The 20,590-nt window shown below is 46.3% G+C and overlaps 1 protein-coding gene across 1 annotated transcript in view; it reads left to right on the top strand.

Annotated features, from left to right (window-relative positions):
* Positions 1 to 1,632: 1,632 nt before the first annotated feature.
* Positions 1,633 to 20,590, top strand: part of MRC1 (mannose receptor C-type 1) — a gene marked incomplete at both ends in the record, with an annotated part of 85,537 nt that continues 66,579 nt past the window's right edge. Inside the window, 3 exons of the mRNA XM_080717253.1 lie at positions 1,633 to 1,693; positions 14,806 to 15,207; positions 17,663 to 17,836. Coding sequence (XP_080573379.1) covers positions 1,633 to 1,693; positions 14,806 to 15,207; positions 17,663 to 17,836 — 637 coding nt within the window. The remainder of the gene's footprint in view (positions 1,694 to 14,805; positions 15,208 to 17,662; positions 17,837 to 20,590) is intronic.

The following is a 20,590-nucleotide window of genomic DNA, read 5'->3' on the forward strand; positions in this document are numbered from 1 at the left end:
CTTCTAGGTTGATTAATCTTTGTTTCAATAAGGTCAAGGTCATGGGGCAAATTCTTCCTGCTACAGGTGGCTTTACTTTATTCCAAAGTCACAGATTTTCCTACTGGTTCTGAATTTTAATCATATTGAACATGATATGACATAATTGTTTAATTGGTAAAAACTGAATGTGACTGTAGAGATAGGTAAATTAAATTTTATTTCCTTCTGAAATCAACATAAATCTAAATTAGGTAAAACTCTTTGAAGGGTCTATGATTTATAGTTAAAACTCACAAATGATTCATTAATTTTTTCATTTTAAATTAAAAGTTGGAGAACGAAGCATCTTTGTTTCATCTGTTGTTTTACAAACATTTTTTTGTCGGTCCAGCATTGACTGAACAAAAGAGAAACATTAATATTTTGTCCTAAATTTTATCATCTTTTCTCTTTCTGCCAAAATAATCTGAAATTTAAAATATTAATAAAATGAGTGAATGTGCCATGTTATATTTTTACTAGGAAGTACAGTTTATAATTATATCACAAAGACAGTGAATCTTGAAGCTTTCCACTTGAAGATAAACTATTTGTTTAAAAATTTTAAGAATACAATGTTTCCTAGTGCTTCTTTTCGCATGAGCATCTCCCAGACGCTAGTTACCAGTTGTCTATCTGATCATTAGTATCTGTTTCGAGATGTTCTTAATTCAGGCCTCACTTCTGAAAAATATCAAAACAGATATATGGGGAGTTCATGTTGTACTTAGAGAAAAGCCTACTAGCGTTTTTATTTTAAGAAGGAATTCTACAGGTCATTAGATCCATAGACGTCTTTTGACCCAAACCCAGATTTTCTTCCAGCAAAGAAGCTCCTTCCACACTTGAAGAGGCCCACAGTGGTTGCGCTGAGCATCCGGGCTCTCTTGGAACTCCTTTGCCCCTGTTTTCTCTAGCTGTCCAAAGTAAGGCTTCTGGAACTTTCAGTCTTGATCTCACTGAGATCGAGATTCCATCTTAGATTTGATTTCTCTTTCACCTTTCGTCTGGCTACAGGAGCACAACTCTATGCACACTATGTCTTATGAAGCTTTCTAAGAAAAAGAAAAAGAAAAAAGAGAGAATGAGAAAAAAGAAAGAGAGAGGGGAGAGAGAGACTCAGAGTAGTGAACACGGTGGAAGGAGGAGATCAGCGTGGACCCTTCAGTTTCACTGCACAAGGGCCTCTTCCGTGCCTGGGGCCCGTGACTCCCACCACCCAAGGGAGCAGGCCCGAGGTCTGGCTGCTTCCCTCTCCCATCCTGCGCCCAAGCTGTGTGGCCCTGGTCCTCTCCTCCCCCGTGTCAGCCCTCTCCTACACGTGGGCCTTTCCCCTTCCCCCATGCCTTCTCTTCTCAGAAGTTAGCTTACAAAGCAAAGTTGTAACTTTGAATTCCTGTTTTTCTAACCATCCTCATGTGACAGGATATCTCCTTATTGGAGGGTTTTCCTAAATTCAGGAGCCCTTTAAAAGAGAGAGCTTCCTCCTCACCCCTTTTCAGCAGGACAGCTGTGAGAGCCAGGGCTGGGCAGAGGGGCCACCGGGCCCTGCTGTGGTGTTGCTTTTTGACAAGGTCTTCTCCATCGGGGGAGAGTAGGAGAAACTGGGCCATGAGGCGCTCTTTTCTGCTGGTTTTCGTTGCTGTCATTCCGGTTGCTGTTCAGCTGCTGGGTAAGTCTGCTCCAAGCTGTGGACGCTCCCACCTCTTTGGGGTTAATGCTTGCACCCAAGGCCCACAGCGTCTGAGCAAGGAGGCCGGCCGGCATCTCAGCGCTGCTGAGCCCTGGGCCCCCATCTGGCTGCCCGGCTAGCGGGAGCGGGAGGAAGGCAGGGTCTCAGGTGCTAGGTGCTGCCTGGCCACACACAGAACCTCTGGCCTCCTCCACTCTCCTCTCCTCTGGTCCCTCTGTTTTATTCGTGCAAGGATTTCTTCTCTGTGGTTTGTTCCTTGTGCTTCTCAATTTACCCCATTTCCATGTGACTCCCAACAGATATCTCTGAGTATCTCTGGCTGAGAGGAAGAGGAAGATGCCCCCCATCCCGGTTCCAAGGACAGCTTCAGGGCGCTTCCTCTCTCCCCTGCCTTCAACACACTCTTAGTTTTCTGTGAACTCTTTTAGTCTCTTATAGTTTACATTGCTAGACAGTGTATCCTTATCTGTATTCTAAATTGTTGAAACTGTCTCATGAAACATTTATTGGGGGTTTTTAATTATTCTTTATTGGAAGGGGCTGCTTACATTAGGAACAGATTCAAATTCCCCAGGACATTATCAAGTCTTTCTATAGATTGAGCCTGCCTGCGCGGGCCTGGGCAATCTGCCTTCCTATTTCGCCTGAGAGGCTATCCGAGGGTTCTTTTAGGGCTTCTCATTCCTTGGTTTCCATCAGTCAACAAAGGCTGAGTCAGGTGTGTGCCAGCAGACCTGCTGCCCCTGCAGGAGGCTCCCTATGGAGAGACACTTGACAACAGAAAATGGGGAATTCTAGCAGGCTTGCAGCTGTAGTGACTGTCACAGCGCCCCCCCCCCCCACTAGCCCAGGGCCCCCTCTGACATTTTGGCTTTGGTTTCCACATCTGTAACGCTAGGACAGTGGAATTTCCTGCCTCGTCAGTTGTTGCGATTCCATGAGTTATAATACATCTGTGCAGAACGGCGTGTGGCTCACAGGGAGTGCTCATGAGCATTAGTTATAAAAGCTCTGACCCCACCCCTGTAGTAGTTAATTGTCTAACCAAAGCAGCTCATTAAGCGTTTAAAGGAGAAGTTCCTCAAAAACAATGCTAAAGAAAGATTCCCGAGCCAGGAATTCTGGCTGCAGAATATCTGTCTCAGAGCGTTGTGGGCGCAGAGGAGGAGCTGCCTGCCTCGGGCTTGCAGACGCAGTGGAAGGCAGGCAGCTCACCGCCTCCGCTTGCCAAGGTGTCTGTCTTACGCAAGAGGATGAAAGTATTACTAGTCCTCGAAGGTAGAAACTCAGAGCGGTGAGAATGTTCTAAGGACTATGCTGTCTCAGAAGAGTCTGCAGGTTCTCTGTTCCTACAGGTCTTCAGACAGCAACTCGCAAGCTGCTCAGGAGACAGACGCCATAATCTGGCACAATCCCGTAGAAACATAATTAGTTAATTATATAGCCACATTAGGAGCTGAAATGAAGTGAAAGTGATTTTATTAGTATACTTATTGAACCCAATGCATCTACAGCACCACCACCTAACATTCATACCATACAACAGTGACTGGGTTATCTTCACATTCATTTTTTAAAATTAACTCTTCAAAATCTGATGTGTAGCTGGGCATGGTCATGCACAGCTGTAATCTAGGTCCTTGGGAGGCTGACACAGGAGGATCACAGGTATGAGGCCAGCCTCAGACACTTAGCAACTGAATTAGACTCTGTTTCAAAATAAAAAATAAAATAAGGTTGGGGTTGTGGCTCCGAGGTAGAATGCCCCTGGATTCAACCCATAGTACCATACATTAAAAAAATCTGATGTGTATGATAACATATAGCATGTCTCAGTTCACACTCATCTCATTCCAAGTGTGCAGCTATCACATGGGGCTGCCTTCACGGGCAGCACAGACAGCACCCCCAGTTTCCTTTATAATGGCGCAGTGCACCCCAGTCTCCTTTATAATGCCTCAGTGCTTTTGAGCAAAAGTGTTTCTTGATTTTCCTAGAAACGTTTTCCTCCATGACACAGCAGGATGTCTCACTGTGAGTAACACCTTCCTCTTCTTGGGCACTGACAGGGGAGAGCGAGGGAGGTACTGAAATCTGTTCAGTCTGAGGATAAAAAGCAAACAGAAGTGAGGGCAAGGAAGGTTCTTCCAGATGTTTTTGTTTTGCTCAAGAGCCTGTGAGTCTTATTTTACCTGTGTTGGCACCAGGAGCGCATGACCAGAGGACTCTGGGTAAACGCAGAGCAGCTGGTTGGTTGGCAGCAAACTGGAGGTCGTGTGAATTCTCAGGCCCCTTCTCTGGCCTCCTACCCATGGGAAGGTCTCCTTCCTTCCTGTTGCCGGCCTCCTTTTCAATCCAGAACCCTTCCTCCTACCTCCAAGGGGCAGCGTGCCCTGTTAGTATCATTCGCAGGAATGGGCTGATGCCGACGGTCCAGCCAGGCACGGCTTGAGGAGTCGAGGAACGTTAGCAGAGGGGCACTTGCTCTTCTCCTTCTTGATCTCCAACATTCAGGCCTCACCGGTTACAATCAGTGGGGACCCAGTGAAAGTTACTCGGATGTTGAGGGCAGACACGGTGCAGCTTGAAATGGGATGCACTGGCTCAGGAGCAGAGCTGTGCTGCTAAACCTAACAGTTTGCAGGGGGAAAAACATTGATTTTGATTTGTGTTTGTTTACTGATTTTCATAGTATAAATATTCCACCATTGTTGATTCCAAACTACCAAACGATGCCCTGTGTCTCGGAGTTGGGAAAAGATGCCAGCCAGAGATTGCCGGCTGGTGCCCCAGGGCAACATGGAGCCTTTCCAGCCAACCCAGGGGCCGAGTAGAGTGAAGAAGCCTAGAACAAAGGCTGATTAAAAGGGAAGAGGACATCTGGATGTGGGAGGGAAACCTCAGCATCCTGAGTCATTGAAACAAGAGGGGCCAGAATGGTGGCACACAGCTCTAATCCCGCTGCCCGGCAGCTGAGACAGATCTGAAGTAGCCGCAGCAACTTAACATGATTCTGTTTCAAAATAAAAAATAAAATAGGGCTAGGGGTATAGCTCTGAGGTAGAATGTCTCTGGGCTCAATTCCTAGATACACACACACACACACCACCACCACCACCACCAACAACAACAACAACAACACAACAAAAACCAAGAGGGAGCTTAGAAATGATTTTTTTTGTGTGTGTATGTGGCACTGGGAAATGAACCCGGGGGTGTTCTACCTCAGAGCTATACCCCCAAACCCTATTTTATTTTTATTTGAAAACAGGGTCTCACTAGGTTGATGGGACTCTTAATACTTGCTGAGGCTGTCCTTGAACCTGCCATCCTCCTGTTTCAAGCACGTGTGGCCATGCCCCTCTCAGAAGTGATGCATTCTGATGCCATCATCCTATAGGTGAGGCAGTAGGCCTAGGGTGGCCATCTTAGGTAGCATTCTCAGTGCTGTAATCCAAAACACCTGAGCACGCCAGCATAAGAAGGAAGGTTTATTTGCTCACAGTTCTGGAAGTTTCAGGGGTTCAGTCCATGTGAGGCCGAGTTTATTGACTCTCTCAAGGATGGTGGCGGGAGGCAGAGAGCAGAAGAAAGGGAGGCTCTGCTCTTACATCACGGAGGCCAGAAGCAAGGAAGAGCTAACAAGGGGATTCAAGGATACACGCACATTGCCACGGCCACACCCCAAGGACTCACCTCCTTTAGCCACAGCCTAGGTTACCACCCAGTGAACCCATTACAATGGCCTTATCTGCTGAGGAGATTACAACCCTCATGACTTAACTTTTAATACGAGTTCCTCAGGGTACATTCTGTATTTAACCACGGCAGAAGGTCCCTTCTGCTGTGCACTGTGCTCTCAGCTCCTGCTTTTCCATCTGTGTTTAGATTTCTTGAGGTAATGTAAGGCTGCAAGTCAGTCAGCCCTGCTGTGCCGTGCAGGGAACTAACAAACAGTGGGCTGGAAGCCATCAACTGTGACTCTGGTGCGGTATCATTCTAAGTTACATAGTCCTGGCATTCTCCCCGCTTCTATTTCCTCATAAATGGTAAGGGACAGAATGGTTAATATTATAGCGCTGATTCTCATGATCATTCTTAAAGGCTTTGATTTCAGTAGGAACACGTTTTTCAACATTAACTCTTTTTATATTTTTATTAGTGTGCTGTAATTATATGTCGTAGTAAGACTCAAAGTAAAAAACACACGTGCCCACATTCTTTGGTGTATTTCCTGCTAGATGTCCCTCTTCTCCCCCTCATACATGTTTGTGAGATTGGCAGGGGTATTTTCAGGTGTGTATGTGACCTTATTTGAATTGTCCCCTTCCCTCATCCTCATTTTCCCCTCTCCACCTCCATCCCCCAATCCCATTCCACTATTTTGCTGCTTTTTCTCTCATTTGATTGAAGTCCCTTTTGCCTCCTATTTTTTCTCTAGGTTCCACATATGAAATAAAACATACAGCCCTTGACTTTCAGAGATGGGCTGATCTCAGTATACTATTATCTAGTCCCATCCATTTTCTTGCAAATGACATAACTTTTTCTTCATTATGCCATGTGTAGTTCCATTGGGTGTATAGACCACGCTTTAATTCTTCGTTTATCTATTGATGGGCACCTAGTTTGGTCCCATGATTTGGCTATTGTGAATTGTGCTCTTATGAACATGAGTATGCACGCAGCACTATAGTGTCCTAATTCTTTTGAAAAGAGGAATAGTAAGGCTTGGTTCCATTGCTAGTCTTTTGAGAAACCTCCATCCTGATCTCCATACTTAAATTCACTTACTCTATTTAATTGAGTCGAAGAACCTCGGTACATTCCTTCCTCCCCTCATTCCCTATCCCTGGTATGGGAGATGGAACCCAGGAGAGCTCTACCTCTGAGCTATATCCCCAGTCCTTTTTATTTTTTATTTTGAGACAGGGTCTCTCTAAGTTGCCTAGGTTGGCTTTGAACTTGGGATCCTCCTGTTTCCACCTCGCAAGTACAGGGATTACAGGGTGTTTTATACTCCGTTTCACAACTTCCGCAGGATTTGCACTTGGAAGTCAGTGCTAACATCCATACCTTGGAACAAATAGCTAGGTTAATTTTCGATGTTAAGTGTAATTTATGATTTAATTTACAAGTATTGTGCATAAACTTCTAGCAGCAACTTAGACCCAGGGACTTTGGGCTTTGCATAAAGATGTGAAGGTGTGACCCACCTTTTACTAGACAACAGTACCGGAGGCTCTGAAGCAGAGCCTGTGGGTGCAGACGCCAGCGAGCCAGCAGGGAGAGCACCAACTCCTGACCGTGGTTTTCTGACTGAGGCCAAGAAGTATGAATGGCTTACCAGCTGGAGAGTACTGATCAGGAAAGCTGTGAACGCAGTCCAAAAATCAGTATGCTAAAAGAAGGACTTCTATTGTTTTGTAATAATTTTTTCATTTTTCATTTCAAAAGGGAGAGGGAAAGAATGAACATTTATCAAGTGTTTACTATAGGCAAAGCGCCGCACTAGGTGCTTTACACGTTTTATCTCATTTATGTGTCCTCAAAGTCTCTCTCAAAGAGCGTTAGTGTCGAGCCGGGCGTGGTGGCGCACACTTGCAATCCCAGCGCTTGGGAGGCTGAGACAGGAGGATCGCACAGGTTCGAAGTCAGCCTCAGCTGCTTAGTGAGACCCTGCTTCTAAATAAAGTATAAAATAGGTCTGAGAGCATAGCCCGGAGTAGAAAAGCCCCCTAGGTTCCACCCTCAGTACCATACACACACACACACACACACACACACACACACACACACACACACACAAGAGCATTAGCGTCTCCGTTTTCCAGCTGAGGAAATAGAGGCTGGCATGGCTAGTTTAACTAAGGCATCGCAGCTAAGAAAAGATGGTGCCAGAATTTGCCGCAGGTCCTCGCTGCCCCCAACATTCCTCTCTACCACACCGCCTGCCCCTGAGGCTGGGGACTCCTGGTCTCTGTGTCCTTCTGTCCTTTCCTCTGTCTAGGTCCTGCATCAGCTCTTTGTTATCTCTAATTTTATCCTGTTCTAAACTATTTCACACTGTGTTAAAGTCTGATTTCCCCCAGTCAACAGTGATAAGAATAAACATCTCTTGAGAACAAAGTCTGCTTCGGGACTGTTCTCGGGACTTGGCTTATACTACCTCATTTAAGCCTCAGAGCAGTAAGTAGGGCCGATTCCCTCCCCTTTATATCACAGATGGCCGATGAAAGCCCAGAGTAGTGTGGACACTTGACCAAAGTCACACAGCCAGTGGGCAGTGGAATTGTTACCTGGGAACCAGACACTAAGGCACTGATCTGTCCAGGTTGACAGGGTACAGGAGGTCAACTAACTCATCAGCATGGCCATGTGTGGGAGAAGACAGAGCGTGTGCAGTCAGCATCTCACCTGTCCTCCGGTTGGGGGTGAGGATGGAGTGCAACTGATACTGGAGGGAGAGGAGAAGAGAGAGAGGAGGGGAGGGGAGGGGGGAGGTAGAGGAGGGGAGAGGGGAGGGGAGGAGGGGAGAGGGGAAGAGGGGAGGGGAGGGGAGGGAAAGGGAAGGAGAGAGGGGAGGGGAGGGAGAGGAGGAGAGGGGAGAGGAGGGGAGGGAAAGGGAAGGAGGGGAGGGGAGGGGAGGGAGAGGAGAGATAGAGGAGGAGAGAGGGGAGGGGAGGGAGAGGAGGGGAGGGGAGAGGAGGGAGAGGAGGAGAGGGGAGGGGAGGGGAGGGAAAGGGAAGGAGGGGAGAGGAGGGGAGGGAGAGGAGGAGAGATAGAGGAGGAGAGAGGGGAGGGGAGGGAGAGGAGGGGAGGGGAGAGGAGGGGAGGGAAAGGGAAGGAGGGGAGAGGAGGGGAGGGAGAGGAGGGAGAGGAGGGGAGGGGAGACAAGAGGCGAGGCGAGGCGAGGCTGAGGAGGCAGGAGAAGGGGACCAGGGCATGGAGAGGTGAACAGCAGGGAGGCCTCTTCCAGCGGGAGGGAGTGGGTAACCTGCAGAAGGTGCAGACTTTCGTATTCTTAGGGCAGTTGACACTGAAAGAGACTCTTGGCCTCTGTTTTCTCCTTGAGGTCAGAATCCATTTTGGATTCATATTTGTACCTCCCCAAATGTCAAAGGCAGTAACATAAATGACATAAATTATTAGGTTCTCTGAATACTTGGTGAATGAATGAATGATCAAAACAAAAAAAAACCCCAATAATTCTTATATTTTTCTTTCCTCTTCTGTTCAACATGGCCAAACCCAGCACCAAGATGGTTTATCGTCTCCCCAGAGCCCCTCGTGTAGTGCTTGCATACACTAGGTGTACAATAGAATTTTTTGCTTAATTTCATACTGGGGTAGGATTGCAGGCTCTTTTGTTGACTGAGGCCAATAGACCAGCGTTTCTTAGTCTGGGTTCTTCCGGAAAGTGACATCTGCTGGGTATGCTGACGCATGCCTGTGGTCCCAGAGGCCAAGGAGGCAGAGGCAGCAGGATCACAACAGCCTGGGCAACTCAGCAAGACATTGTTTCAAAATAAAAAATAAAAAGTGCTGGGAGTGTAGCTCAGTGGTGGAGTGCTCCTGGATTCAAACAGCAATACCAAGAAAGAAAGAAAAAAGTTAGCAGAAGGTGACACCTGTCAGCTGTGCTCTATTTGACAAGTGGTTTCACTGGGAGGCACTGGCAGGGCAAAGGGGAAATGAGACAGGAAGGCAAATGTCACAGCCAGCGGCCGCTGTGGGCAAGAGGCGCCCAGAGCTGCTGTGGCATTGTGGGCGACAGTGTGAGCACGAGGTCAGGGTGACTCCGAGCAGGTGCGGGGTCCTAGGACAGCCGCCCTGCTCTTATTCGCTTCTTGGTCTTCCAGAAATTACTTTTTTAAAAATTGTTTTCATGTCAGTATTTTATTTGTTAATAGTGAATAAAGTCTAAAACTGTGTTAGAAAATATAGCATATCATAGAGCTCTAAATACTCACCTTTTATAACCAAATTTTCTTTATGGTTAGGTTAGCAAATGTAATCGCTTAGTTTAATCATATGGAATACTTTAAAAGCGTTCTAACATACTTAATAGAAAGTGCGCATAGATATGTTGCACGTTTAGTCTTCGGCTATCTTTAACCTGGGATGTTTCATGGAACATCTTCCCCAAATGTACTGTTGCCTTTGGCATCTCTGCTCTGCAAGCACCCGCAGCAGAGCGCGCGCGGCAGGGGCTGCGCCTCTCATTTCTCTCTGTCTTGTCACGAGCACAGTGCTGACACACAGTACATGCTTGGCAGATATCTGAAGGGTAAATGCACAACAAGGAAGAGACGTCACACCAGGTGTGCAACACACCTAGAGCCCTGTACTTGGGAGGCTGAGACAGGAGGATCACAGGTTTGCCGCTGGTCTCAGCAACTTGGTGAGGGCCTCTGCCACGTTGTGAGGCCCCGTTTCAAAATAAAACATAGACTAGGGCTGAGGGTGGAGCTCAGAGGTAGAATGCCCCTCCTGTACTCCTCAAATTATGGGGAAGTCACAATGGAAGCAGAATCTCTCCAAATTCATAAATTCGCGTAGTGTGTTCAAAGGGAAGCCTGCATATTAGACCCCATAAGTGGGATGGGCTGGGCGGTCACTAGAGGGTCCGGCAGCCCTTGTCCAGCTCCGCAGCATTTCTATTACAGAGGCACACTTCGCTTAGCTAGAACGAAATCCGTGTTTTGGAATGACCCACGGTGTGCGAATAGCGACAAGAACGTCCCCAGCTGCCTTTGGGTCAAGTCTTAAACTTTCAGAGGAAGAAGTTAACATTTTAAAGCAGACACGTTTCACAGAGACCATGATACAAGCTAAACTACATGCCGACCCTGTGAGGAGGAGAACTGGTGCGTGAACGCACACCGCAGTGCGATACTTTTACATTTCCTTGTATTGTCTGCTAAGGCAGTATCAGACTTGTGGCCCTTCCTAAAGTCAAAGCTAAGCACAGGAAACAAGAAGAGATAAGTGTATATTGAAATAGAAACCTTTCAATTTCTCCCCCACCTCCTTCTTCCTCTTCTCACTGGTGATGGGACCTAGGGGCATTCTACTTCTGAGTAACATCCCCAGGCCTATTTTATTTTACTTTTTGCTTTGAAGTGGGGGTCTTACTAGGTTGCTGAGGGCCTCGCTAAATTCCTGCGGCTGGCCTTGAACCTGTGATCCTCCGAAGTACTGGGATTACAAGCATGAGAAACTTTTCATTTGCAAATCCTCTTTTCATAAGTATACATGTTTACAAATTGCTCTTGTGGGAAAGTAAGCTTTTAGAGAAAAAAACCCTAATTTAAAAAGATCCATAATCAAAATCCATTATTAAATAAAATAATTTACCCAAGTTCTAGCCACGATGCGTCAGACTTAATAAAAGTTCTTTCATTCTTTCAGGTGATTTTTGTTGAGACCTTTTTCTTCTTTTCCTCCTCCCTCTCCTCCTCCTTCCTTCTTTTGTGATACTGGGGGTTGAGCCAGGGGCATTCTCCTTCTGAGCTACAACCCCGGCCCTTTTTGTATTTTTGTTTTAAAACAGGTTATCACTAGGTTGCTGAGTCTTGCTGACACTGGCCTCCAACCCGGGACCCTCCTGTCTCAGCCTCCCAAGTCCTGGCATTACAGGCGTGCGCCACCACGCCTGAAGTATGTTTGCTTCCAGTACTGAGCCAGAAGGATCCGGTGTGTCTTCTCATGGAGTTTGGTGGCAGTGGAGGGGCACAGACAAACGTGGGCAAATAGGCCAGAGAAAGGCACTTGGGCTGCAGTGGAGAAAAGAGAAGGGTGCGCTGAGTCGGGGCTGCGCTCACTCCAAGGAGCTGAGGCTGGAACTGGGATCTTAATTCACATGCCCAGGAGAGGGAAGTCACAACACCAGGTGGCCTGAGTGCAAAGGAGCTGGGGCGCTGAGGCCCAAGGCAGTGTGTTGGAGGTGGGGCGAGAGTGAGGGAGGGCGGCTGAGCTGCTCTAGGAGTGGGACGCACTGCTCTCCATTGTTGGGGAACAAACTTCAGTGGAAGCAAAGTCTCCCGCCAACCCCCAACCCTCTCCTTAAAGGGCAAGGGAAAGTAAACAATTTGTCATTGACTTTTATCACAGAGTTCAGCTAGCGTGAGATGTGCGCCACAGGCAGGCCAACAAAGAGATCGCAGAGGGGGAGCCCTCGCTCTTCTAGGGGTTCAGTGGATATGACCATGGGGCCCGCACGGCGATCCCGAGGCAGATGACAAGCCAGGCCCAGCTCCTCAGAGGGAATGGGGAGACCGGGCGTTGTCTTACTCGATTTCATTCTGTAAAGAATAAGAGTGGGAGCCGGGCGAGGGGCGCGCGCTTGTAATCCCAGCATTCGGGAGGCTGAGACCGGAGGACCGGGGTTTGCGGACAGCCTCTACTCAGTGAGGCCCTCTGCAACTCAGTGAGACCCTGTTTGAAAATAAAGAATAAAAAAAATAGGCCAGGGGTTGTAGCTCGAAGTTCGAATGCCCCTGGGTTCCATCCTCAGACCCGCCAAAAAACAAACAAACAAACAAACAAACAAACAAACAAACAAAACGGTGGGGCAAAACCAGGGTAGCTCAGTGTGGCCGGAGGTATTCCACTGTGAAGCCGGAGGGAAGAGAACGGATGAGGGCGTATTATCTGTTACGGTTTGGACTGTGACTGTTACCTCTAGGGGAACTGTCCCCAGGGACCTTTGTTAGACCCCTGGGAATAATTCCCCAAAACCCACAAAACCCACGGGTTCTTGTCCTGAGCTAAGGAGAGACATGCAATAGCCCAGATTCTTGCTGATGATTTAAAGGAGTTTATTAAAAAGATAGAAATACAGAAGACAGTTACAGCCTCATGTTAACGTGAGGGAGTGCTTTCAACAAAATCACCAAAGTACAAAACACAGAACAGACTTTTTATACACGACCTCCTCCATCTTGTTTCACGTAATTCGGACCTAGTAAAAGTCCCTGTAAAGTTCCTCCCTTACTTTTCCCATGGAACTCTTAGTTTACACCCTGGTGTCTCCTTTCATGAAGTGGACCCCCTCCTCCCATCTTAGCTGATTATCCAATTATGTAAACCTGTCTTTAGAATGAGGAAGTTCTGGTTCCCCTCTCCTATCTGTTAGGCTGAAAATAGAGTTAGGGGGTTTAGGAGGAAGGTAAAAACACCAATGGATCATCAGAGACGCTGTTTTATTCGGAACCCGGCACCCTCCGGAGAGCTGTGGGGGAAGGGACTGACAGCCGGGTCCGGAGGGTTGGGCACGGTCCTGATGGGCCGGCTGAGGCACGTGGGGGATCGGAGGCACCGGTGTTTTATAGCCATGCCGATTCTTGAGATGTTTGGAGTCTCGAGGCACCTGGAGTCTCACGATATCTCTGCTTCTGGCTCCCAGAGATCACTAGGGGAAGGACCCAACTTATCACTATCGACTTGCTAATCACCTTTAGCTAGGTTAATGAACATTAGAATAGTTACCTGCTTCTTGGCAGAAACCAAGTCCTTCTCCAGGTCTGCCCTTCTAACACAATGATTTTTAAATTATATTTATTAAGAATTAGAGCTTTTCCAAATCTTCCTAGGCCATTCCCAATACTGGTACATTATCAATCAGGGTTCTGCAGAGCGCAGAAACACAGACCCGTGTGCGCACATGTGTTGGGTAGCTATTTAAGGAATCGTTTCACATAACTATAGAAACCAGCAAGTCCCAAACCAACAGGATAGGCTAGGAACTCAGGAAGAGCTGATATGCAGTCAAATCTGGGTTAGTTAGCTTTGCTTTGCTGCAATTTTGATTTAAGAGGGGAAAAAAAACTGCCTACCAGATATTTTTTTATTTCCGTTTTTCCAAGAGGCGGTGCAGTTTTGCCAGCTGGTAGCTGTATGAGGTAAGCAAGAGCTACCCATGCCTGCTTACTTAAAAACACTGTTATTTTTAAATTATTCTTGTAAAATACCATCTCCAGTGATATAAAACTAACATCTATTTATCCTTAATTGACAACTCCACAGGTAATTAGTTACTAAATACACTTTTGTATCATTTTGCTATAAACAGATATAGGCAATACAGTGAAAGGTGACAGAGACACTCTAGAGGCTAAATATTTTAGTTATCTAATTTTAGAAGGCAAAAAATAATAAGGCAAAAGAATTTGCCCAGGAAGACCCAGACTATTCAGAAGGCAGTTTAAAAATTTGCATAACATAGATAAAATTATCTAAAATAATTTTTTTCTCTCCTTTGTGTAGTACTGAGATTGAACCTAGGGGACATTCTATCTATGAGTGACACCTAAGCCCAATTTTATTTTCATTTTGAAACAGGGTATTGTTAGGCTGATGAGAGTCTCTGCTTGCTGAGGCCGTCCTTGAACCTGCACCGGTGTGCGCCATCACGCCTGGCTAAAATATTTCTTTAAATTAAAAAATTACGAACCTATAGTGCTATCACTAGAATAATTACATATAGGTTTTATCTATGTTTCTCAGAAAGGGCTGGGATGTGGCACACTGCAAAATCTTTTTCTCCTACATATATATATATATATATATATATATACTTTTACAGGTCGTTGTATTCAGTTACCCACATTTTTTGGGGGGGAGTACTGGGGATTGATTCCAGGGGTGCTAAACCTCTGAGCTACACCTCCAGCCCTTTTTATTTTGAAACAGGGTCTCGCTGTTGATGAGACTGGCTGCAAGCCTGTGATCCTCCCGTCTCAGCCTCTCGAGTGCTGAGATTACAGGTGGTGTGCGCCTCCGGGCCCGCTCTCACATTTCTCCTCAGATTGGTATCCTCGCCCTCTGTTTTCTGCCTTCTGTGCTGCTCCTCTGCAATTCATAAGCGTTTAAGACTCCTAACATGGCCCCCGCACAGGGGCTATATGTGCTGGAGCCTTTTCCCACCGCCTGGGTTCCCAGGAAGGAGATGAGCCCGCCCAGGCCCAGGTTACCTTCAAGTCTTTCTGTAATCAAAAATCTTTAAGGAAACGGAAGGTTGGAGACTTTTGAGCTAAGATATTGCCCTTGTTACGCAGACACACTTAAGCATGTCTTCTTTTTGACAGACACCAGGCAATTTTTAATCTACAACGAGGACCACAAGCGCTGCGTGGAGGCCGTCAGCCCCAGCGCCGTGCAGACCGCGGCCTGCAACCCCGACGCCGAGTCGCAGAAGTTCCGCTGGGTGTCGGAGACCCAGGTCATGAGCGTGGCTTTTAAACTGTGTTTGGGGGTGCCGTCAAAAACGGATTGGGTGGCTGTCACTCTCTATGCGTGCAACTCAAAAAGTGAGTTTCAGAAGTGGGAATGCAAAAACGACACGCTTTTTGGGATCAAGGATGAAGATTTGTTTTTTAACTATGGCAACAGACAAGAAAAGAATGTCATGCTTTACAAGGGGTCCGGCCTGTGGAGCCGGTGGAAGATCTACGCCACCAACGAGGACCTCTGCTCCCGAGGCTATGAAGGTAAGAGGTTGGCTTTTTTTTTTTTTAATTTACCCTCATGCCAAATTTTTCTTTTTAGTTGAAATTCAAGAAAATAATCTTGTTCTTGTATGGTCCATACTAGAAATATTAATTGATTTATTTCTTTCTGCTTTGAATTATTCTATGTTCTTCAAGAACGTGATAATAAATAAATAGGATGAAAACATCCTGTACAATGCTATAATTATTTGCAGTTCATACAAAGGTATTTCTTTTGAATTTCTCTAAATCATGTATTTTTTAAACAACGGGTTACAGTTTTTAGAAAACAATTTTCACTGTAACCTTTGACCACTTAATACCATACAGTTGAGTAATAAAACAATCTAACTAGATTTTTCCTTTAGTTAAGTTACCCCTGGAGAAACGATACTCAGAGCAGTGCTCTTTGCAAAATCAGATTGCTTAAACGTGATATTCTGACAAATTGCTTAAACGTGATATTCTGACAAATTGCTTAAACGTGATATTCTGACAAATTGCTTGAACACTTGGTGTTTCTAAATGCTTCTGATTTATTCTCTGTCATCCTTTCAGTATTTAGAGACCATAATAAACAGGTCAGAAAAGCCGAGGGTTTAGCTTATAAATGGACGTGCAGCAGCAGTGCGGTGGCAGATTATTTGATTATAGTTTGCTCCCTTCTAAAACCAGAGTAGTTACTTTTCCCTTATCTTGGCCAAACTTCATTCTCTGGTGGCTCTATAGAAACAAAACCAGACCAAAAGAGAGCCTGAAGCCTTGGGCTAAGCTGGTCTCTTGTTCAGATGAGGTTAGAACCTTGTTTCAAGTCTGGATTCTTTATTATTATGTTATTATGATACTGTGCTATCTGGAACAACCTCAAGGTTAGAGAAAGAGCCTGTCTTTGGGGATGAGAGATAACTGTTTCCAAAGTTACTTTGCTACTGGACCCCTAAGATGGGCTGGACCTAGCTTATCACAACTGAGACAGAGCCTAGGAATTCAGTTCTGCAAAGGAGATAGGGTCTCAGCTTTCCACCGTCTGTCCATTGTTCCGAGGAGGGCAGAAGCTGAAGTGGGCTGAGGGGAGGACCAAGAGTCATTCTGAGGCGGCTACAGGCCCGTAGATTTAGAACTTGCAAGAGAGGCAGCCCTTCAGGAGAAACTGCACAGAAAATTAAACAGTGGGACAAGAGCACATCTGATTGGACTAGTCAAATCCCACAGATGGGACAATTTAATAACCGATTAATTCAGTTTGGGGAGGATCAGAGCCAAGACATCACTGAACATCTTCTGTTCAAATACAATACCAGCCAGACCCGGTGGCACATTCCTGTAACGCCACTACTCGGGAGGCTGAAACAGGAGTCTCGTCTCAGCCTCAGCAACCAAGTGAGACTGTGTTTCAAATCAACAATAAAAACAGGGCTGGGGGGTGTAGCTCAGAAGAAGAGTGCTTCTGGGTTCAATCTTCAGTACAAAAAAAATTATAAAAATCAAAAAGAAAGATTCGATAATATTATAATTCTAAGAGGAAGGATGCTTCTCTTCTGTATGGAGAAGTGGAAATTAAAGCTGGTGTCCATGTCACTGCCTCACCTTTACTCACAAGAGGAAGGAGAGTCTGTTCCCCCACTGAGTAGGAATAAATGGCGCTAGCGTTATTTAGGGGGGGACTGCTGCGGGACCCTGATTCCGTGGCTTGGATCTAGAGTATCCCCTGAAAGCCCATGTGCTGGGCGATCAGCACAGCGTCCAGGGAGAAAAGACTGCTCACGAGGGTCTTGCCTCATGAGTGGATACGGGCTCAGTGGGTTCCTAGTCTGAACTGACCACCGGGAGGTGGCGACGGCTCTAGGTAGGTGGGGCGTAGTCGCTGGAGGAAGTCGGTCAGTGGGGCCTTGGGGACCTTGTCTGTCCCTGCGCATGAGTGGAGCAGCTTTCCTGGGCCGTGACCTTCATCATCATGTTCTGCCCCAGAGCCCGAGCACGGAGCCACCGCTTATGGACTGGGACCTCTGAAACCTCAGCCAAATAAAGCTTTCAGTTTGGGAGGGTTTTCTCTTCCTTCCTCCCTTGCTTTTCCTTCCTTCCTTCCTTCCTTCCTTCCTTCCTTCCTTCCTCCCTCCCTCCCTTCCTTCCTTCCTTCCTTCCTCCCTTCCTTCTTTCTTTGAAACAGGGACTAAGTTGCTGAGGGTTTTCCTAAGTTGCTCATCCTCCTTTCTCGGCCTCCCAAGTACGGGGATCACAGGTGTGCGCCACCATCCCAGCTCTTGTCGGGTGTTTTGGTTCGGCAATGAAAAGCTGCACAGCTGGAGCAGGAGGGAAGGCGGCCCCTCCCCGCCAAGTGTCTGCATGGCAAGTGGGATCAGAGGAGGGGGCCTGGGCCTTGGTATGCTTCTTCTTAGGAGGTTAGTGTTCGGAGGCGTGGCCCGCAGTCTAAGTGCCAACTCTCATGTCTCTCTAGCCATGTACACGCTGCTGGGGAACGCCAACGGAGCCCCCTGCGCATTTCCATTCAAGTTCGCCAACAAGTGGTACGCGGACTGCACCAGAGCCGGGCGGTCAGATGGGTGGCTGTGGTGTGGGACCACCACGGACTACGACGCCGATAGTCTATTTGGATTTTGTCCACTGAAATGTAAGTAACTGCTCCTCATTAAAAATAAAAAAGTGAGTTTGGACCATTCAGTATGGAGGTATAGTGATAAGACCGAAGACCGTTCCCTTTCCTAGAGCATGTCCCCCAAAGTTAGTTCACACTTACCACCTCGCTCTATCCCACCACACTCCTTCACAGATATATCATCGTTCTCCTTCTACAACGGAGAAGAGGCTCCACATTGGCGGAAGACTAGAGCATAGGTCTTCTGACTCTCCGCTTTGAGCTTTATTATTTATTTATTTATTTATTTTGGTACTGGGGGTTGAACCCAGAGGGATTCTACCTCTGAGCGACACCCCCAGCCCTATTTTAGTTTTTTTTTTATTGAAACAAGGTTTCACTAAGTGGTAGAGGGCTTCACGAAGTTGCTGAGACTAGCCTTGAACCTGCAATCTTCCTGTTTCAGCCCCCCAAGTGTTGAGATTACATGCCCACTCCATCGTGCTCAGCTCAGCCTTTAGATTTTTATGTGCGTTTAGATCTTGCTAAGAAGATTGAACTGCACCTCAGTTATTCTAACATTTCCTGCGTCGAATGACCCCTTTATTTTTTACCACCTGCTAATTATTTTCTAATACTCTAGGGCCAACTGTACTGCAAGCAACGCAACAGGTACTCAACACTGGAGGCAGGCATGCTGTTCTCTCAACTCCCATAGACTGTATCTTTACCAAGCCACAGATCCAACGCATAATTTAAAACCATGTGGTTTGTTGGAGAGAGAGACATGAGGGTGGTTTTGTGTCAATGTAACGAAAGGGGTTCTGCACCGTGAAAATGATAGTTAACTTAAGACGGGTATTGTTTAATATAGCATAGCTACAAATCAAAGGAAGTGGGTAAATGATGTTTGAAAATCTTTTTTTAAGTGGAAGTCAGTCGTTAGTGAATACTGAAAAAATAAAAGTGGTGCTGCAATTTATTGGTTGGAAAGGGGCAGCCCATGTTAATTCTTGGTGCGTTTTTCATGTTTAAACATCTGTCAAACAGCTGAGCGGGCTTGAGGTGGGGTGGAGGAGCAATGCATGTTGGGAAGCAGCGCTGGGGCTGGTGCAAGAGGAAGAGGATGAGTTATCTGCTTCCGCTTCCTCTCACACACACCCTTCCTGCTGCCCTCTGCCCTGTGTCTGGCCCCTTCAGTTCCCTCACCTGCTCTTTCGGACTAGATCCGAGCAGCTCCAGGGGCCCGGCATCGTCTAGAACTTCCTCCTGCTGCTCTGCACAGGGGCAGAAGTAGGAGGACCAGGTTGTGCAGCCACCTGAACGGATTCGGCAGAACTTACTACTAAGCTTCTGTGGCTACGAATCCACACATTATGCCAAGATCACTGGGAGACAGTGCGACTTGCAAAATATTGGTCAAATTGAAACAAGACTTTTAAGAATTTTTCATGCTTATCTCTTTAGATGTCTTGCCCCTAATCATCCCACTCAAAGTAGGTTTTACTGCTCAGCCCCAGCACCGCTGTGCCTGCCTTCCGGGTACAGCCCCTCTGTTCTGGGCGAGGGGCACCGAGGTGGCGGCTTCCAGGTCATAGGGATGCTCCTGTCAGGTCATAGGGATGCTCCTGTCAGGTCTTGACTGAGGTAGATTTAGTCACCGCTCTCCTATCAACAGTACACGTGCTGGTTCTCATTAAAAGTTTGCAGATCTAGGCATCATGGCACATGGCTGAAATCCCAGGACTTGGGAGGCTGAGACAGAAGGATTGCAGGTGTGAGGCCAGCTGGAAACTCGGCAAGGCCCTCCACAACTTAGCGAGACCCCGTTTCAAAATAAAAAATAAAAATGTGCTAGTGGTGTAGCTCAGAGACAGAATGTCCATGGGGTTAATCTAAACACACACACACACACACACACACACACACACACACACACACACACAGATTTTTTTCATGAGAAGAGGTTTTTAGGTCTGAAAATTTGAGGATTTTTTTTAATTAAAAAAGATAAAGCAGTACTTGTTTTAGTGATTGAAGTATTTTTTCCCCTTTTTATTAGTTAGGGATATTTTCTAAATCTGTTATGGAATTTCTTAAGGGTATATGTTTCATGAGTCTGGCTACAAGTTTTTTCTTAGGACAGAGGAATGTTGAATGGACGTGTGATTTAATGATTGAAATGTAGGGTACAAATAATAATCATTCATCACAAAGAAAATTCACAGCCTTGAGGATTCTTGGATGTGTGTTGGGGGATATCTTGTGTATCTGCAATACCATAATGTTTAATCTTATTATTTCTTTGTGTGTGTGTGTGTGTGTGTGTGTGTGTGTGTGTGAGAGAGAGAGAGAGAGAGAGAGAGAGAGAGAGAGAGAGAGAGAGAGAGAGAGAAAGAGAGGGGCTGGGGATGAAACCCGGGGGCAGTCTATCTCTGAGCTATACAATTAGCCCTATGTTTCAGTTTGAAACAGGTCTCACTAAATTGCTCAAACAGGCCTTGAACCTGCAATCCCCTTGTCTCAGCCTCCCAAATACTGGTATCAATGGCATGTGCCGACATACCTGGCTATCTCATTACTTCTAATTTATGTCTTTGACACCAGATCATCTGTTTTCCCTGTAAAATGTAAAAATAAAATGACTAGAAGATTAAAAATGATTTCAATATATGTTATACATTTAAAGCAAATTTTATACATTTCCTGCCTTTCCAGGGCTTTGTAACTTCATGATCTACTTCAGTTTGTGTTCCTTTCCATAAAGTATCTTATTATATATTAGCTATA

Source organism: Muscardinus avellanarius, assembly GCF_963383645.1.
Source record: "Muscardinus avellanarius genome assembly, chromosome: 20".
Lineage (NCBI taxonomy): Eukaryota > Metazoa > Chordata > Mammalia > Rodentia > Gliridae > Muscardinus > Muscardinus avellanarius.